The sequence below is a fragment of the Hylaeus volcanicus genome, chromosome 6, assembly GCF_026283585.1.
Source record: "Hylaeus volcanicus isolate JK05 chromosome 6, UHH_iyHylVolc1.0_haploid, whole genome shotgun sequence".
Taxonomy (NCBI): Eukaryota; Metazoa; Arthropoda; class Insecta; order Hymenoptera; family Colletidae; genus Hylaeus; species Hylaeus volcanicus.
In genome coordinates this window covers 13408620-13420879 of record NC_071981.1, presented here as the reverse complement: position 1 = coordinate 13420879, position 12260 = coordinate 13408620, and the positions used below count along the sequence as shown (strand labels likewise).

Here is a 12260-nt window from a genome sequence, read left to right as displayed (position 1 = left end):
AAAAATGTTGTAACACCTTGAAAGGGGTGATTCGGGAGGTGATTTGAAAGAACTTTTTCCTTAGCGAAAATGTTGTCCGAGGTTTCGTTGAGGAGATATTAATGGAAAACACTGACCAATCAGAGCGCGCGTATACCGTTGGAGCGGCCATGGTAGCGAAGGCTACGAGCTAAGCGGCCGCGTCCAATGTCCTTCGATACACGCCGAGTTACTTGTTCGCGTACAAGCGCGGCCGCTTAGCACATAGCGTTCGCTACCGCGGCAGCTCCAACGGTATACGCGCGCTCTGATTGGTCAGTGTTTTTCGTTAATATCTCCTTAACGAAGCCTCGAACAACATTTTCGCTAAGGAAAAAGTTGTTTCAAATCACCTTCCGAACCACCTCTTTCAAGGTGGTACAACATTTTTGGGACACTTTTGTATATTGTACAATTCGGTTTTTGGATTATGGACTTGATGTAAACAATACCACACGAAATAATCTCATGGATATAAATCTGACATATATTATTTATCAGATAAAATAATACAAATAAAAATGTATTTTATAATATCTTTATCAACTAAGTATGCATCGGAATTACGGTATACATAAGTACACTCCTGACCAGTGAGCGGCCACTGAGCGATGCTGAGCGAACCTAAGCTGACCTGAACAGGCCAATAAGATTGAAAATTGAATAAGATAGTGTCGTAGTCACGTATTATTGTTTCGCTGATTTTTTTCTTGTAAAATGTAAAGTATAGTAAACCTGTGAAACTGTTATAAAAGACAAATTGAATATAAACAAATCTTATCGCCTGATCAAATTTCATATTGATCTTCAATGTCAACACGACGTTTTAACCAGGAGGCAGGGATATTTCGTAAGTTTCAACACATTTTATTTACTTTATTTGATATCTTTATATTTTTGTTATTGTTAAGGTAAAATATATAAAACTGTAAATGTTCCATTGCCATTTATATAAATAAATAGAGACTTGTATAAATTCTATCAAAATTTTATCGAGTTTTCATGTGTTTGAAGAACAACCTAGTACCAAACGGCGCTGCCTTAGGCACTGGTCACATGGTTTTGTTTGGATTCACTTATCACTTGATGAAATGTTGGTAGATATCTACTATATTTTACCTGTATTCGTATTTATGTCGAGCATAGCTCTTACGTAGTCACGTGGTTTTATTTACGAAAAGTCCTCCAGGTTGAATGAACTATAAACGTACCAAATTTCATTTACCATACAAAAAAAATGTCCATATGAATTGGTAAAATGGGGTTATCAAAGGCAAACATATTTTAATTAAATAATCCGATACAGATTACTGAAACATTACCTACACTTAAGTATGTTGTTACTAAAATCTAAATGTCAAATGAAACTTGAATCAGATAATAAAATTCTTATTTCAAATATAAAAAAATAAATTATATTAAATAAACATTTCTAATCTATATTAATGTATAGGGTGTAAAATTGACAAATCATCTTTCACTGAAAACCATTGCTTCAAAAGTTGTTCTATTGTCTCTATATTATCCTGTAATTAAATAGAAATTTATTCGAAACATAATCAAAGAAAGTAACGATGTCACTGAATATTCCAGTTTTACCTCATTTTCATTTCTATTGGATAAGTTTAATTCATTTTTTAAACGTATTGCATCTAAAATCCAAATGTGTGCAGATTTGTGAACAACCCACAAATTAGGGCACAGTAGCCCAACAACAAGATTGGTATTATTATACGTCAAACTATAACATTTATATTAAACATTAAATAATAGTGAGTAGTTTCATATAAACAATAGCTTTGGACACTTACTTATTTAGGAAACTATCAGTTACTTTTTTCAAATCAATGTTCCAAGGTACAATGGTTCTCACTAATAAATTTTGGCTATTCTGACCATTCATTGTATTCATTTTTTCCAATAATTTTTTTAATACTCTATTTTTAGGTTTTTTAGCATCAGTTGTTTGTTTCTGTTTTGTTTCCTGTTTCTTTGCAATATACTCTTCTTCTTCCGCTTGCGCAATATCTCTGTAATAACCACGTTCCTCTGGCGATAATTTCTTCCATGCATCGGTTACTGCCAATGCAATTTGAGGTGCTGTCATATTAGGCTGCTGTTCTATGACTAAAAGGAAGAACATCACTCTCAAATATTGACTTGTCTTATGTAATGTTTTTAACAGTTTAAAATATTAGTTAATTCAATTACTTTGCAGTCTATATTTTTTGGAAAATTTAACAAAGCCTTTGCATACATTTCCATGGTATGATTCGATATCCGATAATTCATTCACCTCTGTATCAACCTTGTAAGGTTGTATGTCTGTACCTCCCTATTAAAATTAATTTTCCTACTTCATAATGTTCATAAAATTAAATTTATTTCGAATTTTTACCTTTAAACCAGAAACATGTCCCTTGCTCCATTCTTTCAATGTAGCACACTTTGGTGTAACTGATTTATCATTCTTTGATTGTAGAACTCTTGGATTTGTATTTTCTACCTTGTTTTCTTTTTCACTTTTATCTATATTATCATTTGCCAAACAAATTCTAAAGTCAAAATCTTCACCTAAATCTACCATAGGTAATTGACTAAATGTTTCAGAATGTGGGGTTAATTCAAATTGGGGGCTATCAGGCGTATTTTCGTTTGCAATATCCGTGCTATAAAAGATAAGAAATATAGTAAAAATTCTTATACTATAATGTGTTGTATGATGTCTAGTTTGGAGCTCTAAACTTTTAAGAAAATATTTAAAAAAAAAATCAATTTTTGTTGTTTCTGGACTAGACCCTTGAAGATACTAACATTGAATCCATTAAATTATCAGAATTATCACAAACTAATGTGAAGTTCTGCGAATTATTTGAATCTGTCTCGCTTAGATCTAAAACTGGGAATGGACTGTTCAAATTTTCTAAATTTTCTTCGCATCTATCGCCGCTCTTCTTTTCATGATTTTGGCCATTTTTGTCCATTGGAGCTTGTTTGTTACATTCGTAATTATTATCACTGGCAGGGTTCAGATCGTTAACTGAATTGCCATCAGATTTTTGAAGTTCAGATTCATACTGAATACATTTTTCTTCAGATTTTTCTATGCATACTTTTCTTTTTTTACATGCAGGCCATTCATTTTCTTGATTATTAATGCTTATTTTTTGCGAATACTCCTGATAATCATTGAGAGACACATTGCAAGGATTTTCTTCTTGTACTTCTCTTTGAATCCCATAAAAATCTTTGATATATTTATCTACTGTGTTGAAAACTATTTGCTGTACATATGATACATGCATGTTATATATGAATTTTAAATACAGATTACCATTAATTTGATTAAAAGTTCACCTGTTCTTTAAACAGAATGGAAGATTTATTTGGCTCTAAATTAACATCAATATTTGCAGCACTTGTTAAAAGGTACAGAAAAAATATTGGTTTCTTTTTTGACACTGAATCTTCTCCTATTGCTTCTAATATTGTTTTAGTTAAAATCTACAAATAATTTCTGAATTATTTTTATAATTGCATTATTTAATTTCAATAAAAGAGAAAAGATTATACCTTCTCCAATTCTTTATGTTTAATTGGTCTATTGTTCACAAAAATGTATTGTGCTCCAGATTGAAACACTTCAACAGTATTCTGTGTTCCTTTTGAGGGTACCATTACTTTCATATTAATCTGAAAAATATAATTTAGGATATTACAATTTTAAATCAAAGTATTATTTACCTGTAGTTTACCTCTGTATTTTCAGCATTTATCCAAGTCATATTAGATGTCACCTTTTTACCTAGAATATACGTTACTGCTTCTTCCAGAGTAGCTACACTAGGTTTCATAAAAATAATATTATTATCCACTTTGAAACTCATCCGTACCAAAAATTTACACATTCCATAACTTTTGATTAAGAATTCTAATATTTTAATATCCTGATTAGCCTTCCTCTGAGTGGTAATTATTTGTCTTCGTACTGGTATATGTTTAAATAGTTGTCTAATTTGAATAGTTGTACCTGAAGGAATTAAAATATTTAAAGAAAAAAGAAATTAAATACTTTTAATTGGTTTATATACCAGTAGATCTGTGACAAGGTTCAGAATTGATAATATGTCCACCATGATCGATGGTATATAATACAGCAACTTCATCTTGCTTTGTTTTTGTTATAACTGTAAGATCCGATACTGCACTTAGCGCAAATAATGCTTCACCTCGGAATCCATATGTGTTTAAAGTGTCTATCAATAATATAAACATCATTATCAAAAAATTACATGACATAGTACTACAATCCTTCTCTTAAGTCAAAATAACAATTTACCCAAATCAGACAAATTATGAATTTTTGATGTGTAAGATGGCAGAGCCATATTAGGTGCATCTGCTTTCGAAATACCACAGCCATCATCCTTTATTTCTATTAGAGTAGTTCCATTATCTATCTAATCATTAGAACACGAATTTTACATTAAAATTGTTGAATACTAAGTTTGGTTTAAATACAAGGTAAATTTTAAATTATCATAAATGAAAGGGGATGCAAAAGACATAGGGTGTGGAAAATGTAAAGGGTAGCAAAATACCAAATTAATCTCAATGCTTTTAGCATCAGCATCCAATGCGTTTTCTATTAACTCTTTTACAGCAGTGGATACTGAAGTTATAATTTGTGTAGTGGTTATAAGTTTTGCCGTATCTTTGTCTAGAGCACAAATACTCATTTTAATGTGTCATTAAATATATTGGAATGGAATTCTTTGTTTACAGTATTTATCTATTTTATTGCTTCGACATTCAATTTGAAAAATTCTGCGTTCAATGAATATATGACAACTATGCCATCGGAACAACCGCGTTGAAAGCATAAGTGAGCACAAGTGAGCGCCAGTGAGCGCAAGCATGGCTTGTGCTGTTGCAGCAAACTGAAAGAGGGCGGTAAAATAGCATAGACGTGTTTTGATCTAGTTAGCGTCTCTCAGTGTTGACAAAAATGGTTTCCACTCGAGCATTCGTACTATTTTTAGCGTTAGAAAAGTTTCTAATACGACCATAAAACTGACGCCTTTAATCGCAAAAGAGTAGAGTATAAAAGAATTGGAGCCAGGCATCCTTTCCTATAGTTACAGTACTGCGCGTTCAGCTTTCTTCCACGCACACGCGTAAGTTGGGAGCAGCGCTACCTTCGCGTCCCTTTCTCTCATTCACTCTGATTCTGTATCATAACACCTTCGGGGCTCTATTATCTTCCACGTAAAAGAAAAAAAGATTTTGTTTTAAAGAATTTTTATTTCACATAACAGGTAATTGTAAAATGTCAATGTTTTTATACAAAGTAGTAGACATATTAAACTAACAACTATAATTTATCCTTTTTTTTTCCATAATTTGCACGATAGTAAAAAGTCGAAAGAAATTTTTCGACATCTCGTCTCATCCCGAATATTTATGTCTCATCTCGTTTCGAATTGTAAGATCTCGGTTCTTTCGAGTACAAAATTAACGAAGATAAGAATTTTATTGACATGATTACTGCTGATTGCTCTTGATCGTATACGAATAAAAACTTAATAAATTAGGCATTCATGAATGTTTTTTATTCATACTTGTAGCAAATGTGAATTAAACATTAGTTTTTTAATGCTATCAGAAACAATTCTTATGTCACGTTTCTCTTATAAGATTTTAGGAAGTACTACAGGTTGATCCGCTCGCTAGTAGACACAATGGACAACCACAACAATAGCCGACCGTCATTGGAGACTTTATGACGGTCACCCATGCTTTTGCTGCGGAGGTCACCGTCATAAAGTTTACAGTGACGGTCAGCTATTGTGTGGTTGTCCATTGTGTGCAGGGTGTCCCAAAAATGTTGTAACACCTTGAAAGGGGTGGTTCCGGAGGTGATTTGAAACAACTTTTTCCTTAGCGAAAATGTTGTCCGAGGCTTCGTTGAGGAGATATTAACGGAAAACACTGACCAATCAGAGTGCGAGGATGCCGTTACCCGCCTAGCGCGTAAGCCTACGCTCCACCGGTATACGCGCGCTCTGATTGGTCGGTGTTTTCTCTTAATATCTCCTCAACAAAGCCTCGGACAACATTTTCGCTAAGGAAAAAGTTGTTTCAAATCACCTCCCGAACCAACCCTTTCAATGTGTTACAACATTTTTAGGACACCGTGTATACTATCGTGCGTTCACAAGTTGGCGAGGCAAACTCATTTTCTTTCTCACTCTGTCCCCCTCTCCTGCTATCATGTGCTACGTCGTTATTGGCTATGGCCAGTGACAAAGGACGACCGCCAACATACCGAGACAGAATGAAACAGAATGACGACTTTACAGCATCGGCGTAGCCTCCTAATCAAAGTGCCGACTATTACAGTCGTATAAACACTTACAAAGATAACGAAAACCCGAGAATGATTAGCCACGCCAATGCTGTGAAATCAATTCGTCTCACTCTGTCCCGGTATGCTCGCCGTCGTCTCTTGTCACTGGCCGCAGCCAATGACAACACAGCACATGGTGTCAGGAGAGGTGGAACAGAGTGAGAACCGTGTCCTTGGCTCACCAACTTGTGAACGCACGATAGCAAGCGGGTCACCCTGTATGTTGATTGGACAACAAATGTAAATGTTTTTTTTATTTTAAACAGTTTCCGGCACGAGATAAATCTCATACAGGTAGTTTACGTCAAGTATGCGACTACATTTTGTAATCAAAACGCAACACACATTTCTCATTCGTAGTGGTTTATTACATGTTTTTTTTTTCTCTTAACTTTTCGTTCCAAACGTTTGCCTTCCCTCTTTGTTACCATCGACAGAACAATTGTACGTCTTATTTATACTTGGCCGATAACGTGTCAATGTGTTTAGCGTATGCTTCTTTCGCGGCGTCTTTTGACATACCCTCCCTCGATTTCCACGAGTCCCACTTCGCTTTTGCCCTCAAATCCATCATGCCAGGTCTAGCTAAAATGTTAAAAGAATGATTGTCAGTCTTTAGTCGTGCGTTTGTGTAGCAGTTATTCATTTTGTCTAACGAACATTTTCTTTATCGCTTCCCTTGATCTAAACGCCAATTGAGGGGTGTGCTGTAATAAGGAGTAGGGATGGCGTGAAAAATCACTAACAATGATTTTTCACGGTAATCATACAATCACGATCGCAGTCGTGATTAAACTTCGATCACGACCGTGATCCGAAAGATGGCGTTTCAGAAGCGGTTCATGTTAATTATTATCGTTAGTGTATCACTGTCTCGCCTTAACGGAAATTCAAGAAATTACAAATTAGTCAAATTTAAATTGTATTAAAATTATATTAACATTGCTTTTAGATCATATTATAATACATATATAACCTAAGAACAACATAATTCGTGAAAAGTGAAAAGAATGTTCTGTACCAATCAGAAGCGATCGCGAAGAATCACGAATCACTGTGAAAAATCATCGTGATTGAGAATGAACGTGATTGAATCACGAGTGATTCAAAAGTAGCAGTTCACGGCATCTCTAATAAGGAGGCAGTGATGGGCAAAACCCTAGACTTCGAATAAATCTGAAGTTGGCCGATATGTTTGTCTCGTTTCCTCTTTTGAACATTTTCCAGAGAAAGAAACGAGACAAACACATCGGCAAACTTCAGAGTTATTCGAAGCTTAGGGGTTTGCCCATCTCTGTAAGGAGGCAGCTCCATTTTTTTTATGGTTTTGAGGTTAGAACGTAATCGCGGATTTAAAAAATTCCTATTTTTCGTGGTGTAATAAGGAGACAGCTCCGGTCACTAGAAAAACTAACGATGTCGATTTGACGAAGATAGAGCAGGAAGAAGAACGAATGAAAGTGTTTTTGAAAGAAAATTTTGTTTTCATTCGAAAAATCCCAGTGTTTTTTTTAAAACGTGGCGCAATAAGAAGGCAGCCCCAAACCAGTAATGGGCATTCGTGGGATTTTTCCTTCGAGGAATTGCTTTCTGCGCATGCGTAAGCTGACATCACAGCTACATGTCGTCTGCTACCATACATGTATCCGAACCTCTAGAGGAGGTGCATTTAAGGGCCTGTGCAATTTTCCCGCGTTTTTAAAGGACAAATTAAGTACAAGAGTGTTAGTGTTCGTGAGTGTAATATTAGGGAAAATTAAAAAAAAAAAATGGATAATGAACCGCAGCCGTCCACGTCAGGAATCATCGAGGAAAAGAAGAGGACATTATATTTTGTTCCTTACTGGGATCCAATGGTACCCTAAATTCTAAGTAGGTGTATACAGCAGTGAGGACTACAACGTTCGCTCCAATGCGCATGATCAGGAAAAATCCCACGAATGTCCATCACTGCTCTAAACATTAATCCTCCCCCTACCTCTCTGAAAAGGAAGGATGGAATTCGAAACGACGTAATTTCACAATTATGTCACGTAATTCACGAATTTTCAAACGATCTTATAATTTCCAAAAAATTTGAAAAAGTGGAGCTGCCTTCATATTGATGCACGCCCCTCAATTAGGCAACGGTAAGCAATAATTTTTTTCGAATGCTCAGAGAAGTATCTGTACAGGGCCGGCGCAAGGCAGGTTCAGCGCGTTCATCGGAACCCGACCCCGCGTTTTGAGGGGCCCCGCGGTCTACGAAAATTTTGATTAACTTTTTACGGAATGATGATACCATTAACAGATGCAAGACATTTTTCATTAAGTATTATTATTTCATATAAAGTATTATTAATTAATACTCATCTTATAAAAGATATGTAACAGCATTTGTAAATAAATAATTTCGCGTTGTAAAATTTAAGTGTAGGATTTGAATGTGAATTCAGGCCCCGCAACATTTTTGAACGGGCCCTGCAAAAGATCACGCCGACCCTGTATCTGTATGATACATGCCGAACAATGGGTGACTTACGCTTGTTGATATCGCCCGCCGTTATTTGTTTGTACAATCCATAGAGTTCCAAAAATTCTGTGTCAGAAGGTCGTTTGGTGAAAGACTTCAAAGTCTCTACCGCTGCTTCGAATCTCTGTAAAATCGAAACGGATTTAATGTTATGAAATAAAATCGCTAACTTTGCTTTTTGCTTGTGTTCTTGCTTCGTGCCTTGAGTTCGACCTATCAAAACAGATGACTTGACAAGAAAAAAAACCGCACATTAACATTTGGATCGTAACTTCGTCTAAATGTCAACGTATACATTATTCTGGCAAACGAACAAATTAATGATTCGTTACACGAGCGAATCCCATTCCCCCCACCTTCTTCGAATTTCACGGTGTCGTATTGTTACGTATAAACAAAACTATACCGATATCCGAAAATCTAGATCGTAAAGGATTGATCGATAAGGAAACCTTCGACGATTACCGTCTTACAAGGGAAGGTCGCGATCCGGACGAGCGCTTTTTGCACGAGACCGGGCTCAAATGATGGGAGCCGATGGGCATAAAAAAGTGCAAAACATTAGGGGTATCTGGCCAGCCGTTTTTATAAAAAATGACTTTAAACATTTACAGGTTAGTGGATATAAGAAAACATTCAAGATCACAACAGAAGCTGTTGTAGCCGTGAGCGTTACGCCGCAGGTTCATGTTCTAGAGTTCGTGGGTTCTCGTGACTCGGCAATGGAAAATTTTTTTCTTTTCTCCAACTGCATTTCTATTTCTTATTCCTTTTTTTACTCACCCTTAATGTTTTGCACTTTTTTATGCCCATCGGCTCCCATTATTTGAGCCCGGTCTCGTGCAAACTGCGCTCGTCCGGATCGCGACCGTCCCTTGTCAGTACTAACTTACAAATTCTCGAACGGGATAGTTACGACACAAATGTATAATATACGCAATTACGTGCTTCAGAACTTGTTGTCTCAAATAAGAATTTAACGTAGTTTCTTGGTTTGTGTAAATAAGTAAAGGGATTGATCACGTTGTCAAACGATCGATGGTTTTGCTTTTCACTGGACGACGTGTCCTTACGTTAACTTCCTTTCTTCAGTCGATAACGAAGTTCTCTATATTGGATAAGGAATATCCCAATTTGTGATTTTCGCGTGGAATTTGTGATTTTCGCGACCGAATAAGAATTCGACGCGAAATAGAATCACGGTTACCTGATCGACGGACATCTTTCCAAGCTGTTGTTTGCAGCGATCGTTTAATGACTACTGACCGATGGATCTTCGTAACCATCGGATAAATAGCCTTCCGGTACCAACCCCACTCCTTGATCGGCTACATCCAGTAACGAGAAATGCGATTAAAAAAGAAACGGCACATAAAATCATCCGTCCACTCGTGAATTCGCAACGGCCAACGTTCAAGCATCTGTTAGGTTTCTACTTTGTTTCAAAAACGTTTATCAAGGTTTCTATGCCGAATATTATCCCGTTATTCTCCGAGGCGCTGATAGGAGGGGCTAAGAAAAGATTGAATAGGCTACTGCGTTAGATGAAATAGTTAAAGGAACATACAATCATAAACCAAAAACAAGGTAATAGGTGTAGGTTAAATAAAGAAATCTGTTTTTCTTTGCGTTTTTTATATGTATTTTAATTTTGTATTTTAGTATTTCCTAAGAAACTTGTGATAATATGTAAAATATTAGAAACGACAATAGAAATATCTAAAATGTTTATAATACATAGTAAGTAAGGAAATAATGTTAAGAAGAATGTAATATGAAATGTAACAAAAAGTTTATATTTTTATAAAGTGTAAAAAGGAATAGTGCAAATGCCAAGAGATTATCTGACGCGCTTAAATAAATAACTGGAACTGAAACTGGTAGGAGGGGCCATCTAACGTGATATGCACCAAAACAATCGATTCCATCTAACTGTTTTAGTAGATATCAGATAATTTGAATTTTGTGTAGGCTTGCCACTTCACCTACAATTATTTGTATTTGGGCCAGTACTTTGGAGATCACAACATGGTGATTTTCAATTTTATATCAATATTCGTGGAATTAAGTAGCCTATATTTCTGGCCAATCTATAAAACGTAACTAAACAAAGGTTAAGAGAAATCACAAACACAGGTATTTTGTGATTTTATATTCATAACAAATTCATAAAAAAGTGTTAATTGAGTTATCTGTAACATTCGAGTACTCTAGTTCTATTCGAACTAGAGCTAAATGATTGAATATCAGGGCACAAAATTATTTTCCACGCCTAATAAATTACCAATAAGTGGAATTGAGTAGAATCATCCAGATGTACAAAATAAAGTAGATTACTATGGATTATGAGATGGCTGTATTCGAACATGCATGCACGCTGGCCACGAGTAAAATTATTATCGATTCGTCTTCCGGTATAGTGCAAACGAATAATTCTAAATCAAGTTTTAAGTATGTTTAAAGTCGAGACGTTGTCGGTGTATATTAGCCGTTCGCTATTAACTCTTCACTGCTAGCACTTCGCACTTTATACTGTACATTAGGCTGCAATTTTTTTTTAATTACAGTACGAAAAGCTAATTTACCCGGTTGTTTACAAAAAGTACGATCTCAGATACAAAAGCGACATCGAAGATACCGTGAATCAGAGGACACGGCCTCGAATTTTACGATAGCTTTCAACCGTGCTGAAGCTACGCGATTTTAAGTTACAAAAAATTGAACTTTCAAATATTCGTTTGCCTATTCGTGAACATGTAACAATTCTCGTAATGCAATTCTGACGAACATGTGGCAAGATCGTTTGACGCAATTTAGAATGTGGTTTTAGACATACGAAGGCAAAAACTAGCAATAATTATTTACTAATTTACAAAGCAGTTAGATATTGTGGTAGATCGAACGTGTAACATTTATGTAAGACTGACATTGATTCTTATTTTCATGTATTGGTTTTATTTTGTCAGGACTTGGCCACGCGAGTCATCAAGTATATAAAAAAGTTCAGTGGTGTTGATTCTTACAACTCAACAAGATTATTATCTACGCGAACCTGTTTCTAACACTGTTAGAAGCGCGAAAAACAATGCTTCTAAACTTCCTATTAGAATATCTAACATTCTGTTTGTGCGTGATATATGTTTCACATGATGCATAAACTCTTATAACATGAATATTTACCCTCATATTTCATGTGTACACATGATGGAGTTATTAATATAGATAAAAAATATTTGAAGTATGTACTATCATTTAAAATTTTTTATTTGAACGACTTTAAATATGGCGGGGATGGAAAAATATTTCACGTGCTACTAAATT

At 35.3% G+C, this 12260-nt stretch overlaps 2 protein-coding genes across 3 annotated transcripts; both read right to left on the bottom strand.

The window, feature by feature from the left end:
* Positions 1-930: 930 nt before the first annotated feature.
* LOC128878909 (PMS1 protein homolog 1-like) lies at positions 931-5036 on the bottom strand. 2 transcript variants are annotated; one of them, XM_054127574.1, is made up of 12 exons: positions 4620-5036; positions 4358-4478; positions 4110-4274; positions 3774-4048; positions 3592-3711; positions 3376-3522; positions 2833-3302; positions 2417-2687; positions 2230-2353; positions 1830-2145; positions 1618-1759; positions 931-1544 (listed from the first exon to the last, which is right to left on the bottom strand). In XM_054127574.1, exons 1-12 carry the CDS (start codon positions 4755-4757, stop codon positions 1461-1463), a joined length of 2373 nt encoding a protein of 790 aa, XP_053983549.1. In that variant the 5' UTR covers positions 4758-5036; the 3' UTR covers positions 931-1460. The 2 variants fall into 2 exon arrangements, with proteins under 2 accessions (XP_053983549.1, XP_053983550.1); XM_054127575.1 differs by having other exon boundaries at positions 932-1544; positions 4802-5032.
* Positions 5037-5302: 266 nt separating this feature from the next.
* LOC128878921 (acyl-CoA-binding protein homolog) lies at positions 5303-10280 on the bottom strand. The gene is made up of 3 exons (XM_054127596.1): positions 10147-10280; positions 8949-9063; positions 5303-7012 (listed from the first exon to the last, which is right to left on the bottom strand). Exons 1-3 carry the CDS (start codon positions 10159-10161, stop codon positions 6879-6881), a joined length of 264 nt encoding a protein of 87 aa, XP_053983571.1. The 5' UTR covers positions 10162-10280; the 3' UTR covers positions 5303-6878.
* Positions 10281-12260: the final 1980 nt, after the last annotated feature.

Excerpts from the sequence above, each read along its gene's own strand:
- LOC128878909 (XM_054127574.1), bottom strand. The coding sequence starts at position 4,757 with ATGAGTATTTGTGCTCTAGACAAAGATACGGCAAAACTTATAACCACT. Across the intron at positions 3,303-3,375 it reads CCATTCTGTTTAAAGAACAG|CAAATAGTTTTCAACACAGT; the intron begins GTGAACTTTTAA and ends TCATATGTACAG. Across the intron at positions 2,688-2,832 it reads GATAATTTAATGGATTCAAT|CACGGATATTGCAAACGAAA; the intron begins GTTAGTATCTTC and ends TATCTTTTATAG.
- LOC128878921 (XM_054127596.1), bottom strand. Across the intron at positions 7,013-8,948 it reads GGCGGGCGATATCAACAAGC|CTAGACCTGGCATGATGGAT; the intron begins GTAAGTCACCCA and ends TTAACATTTTAG.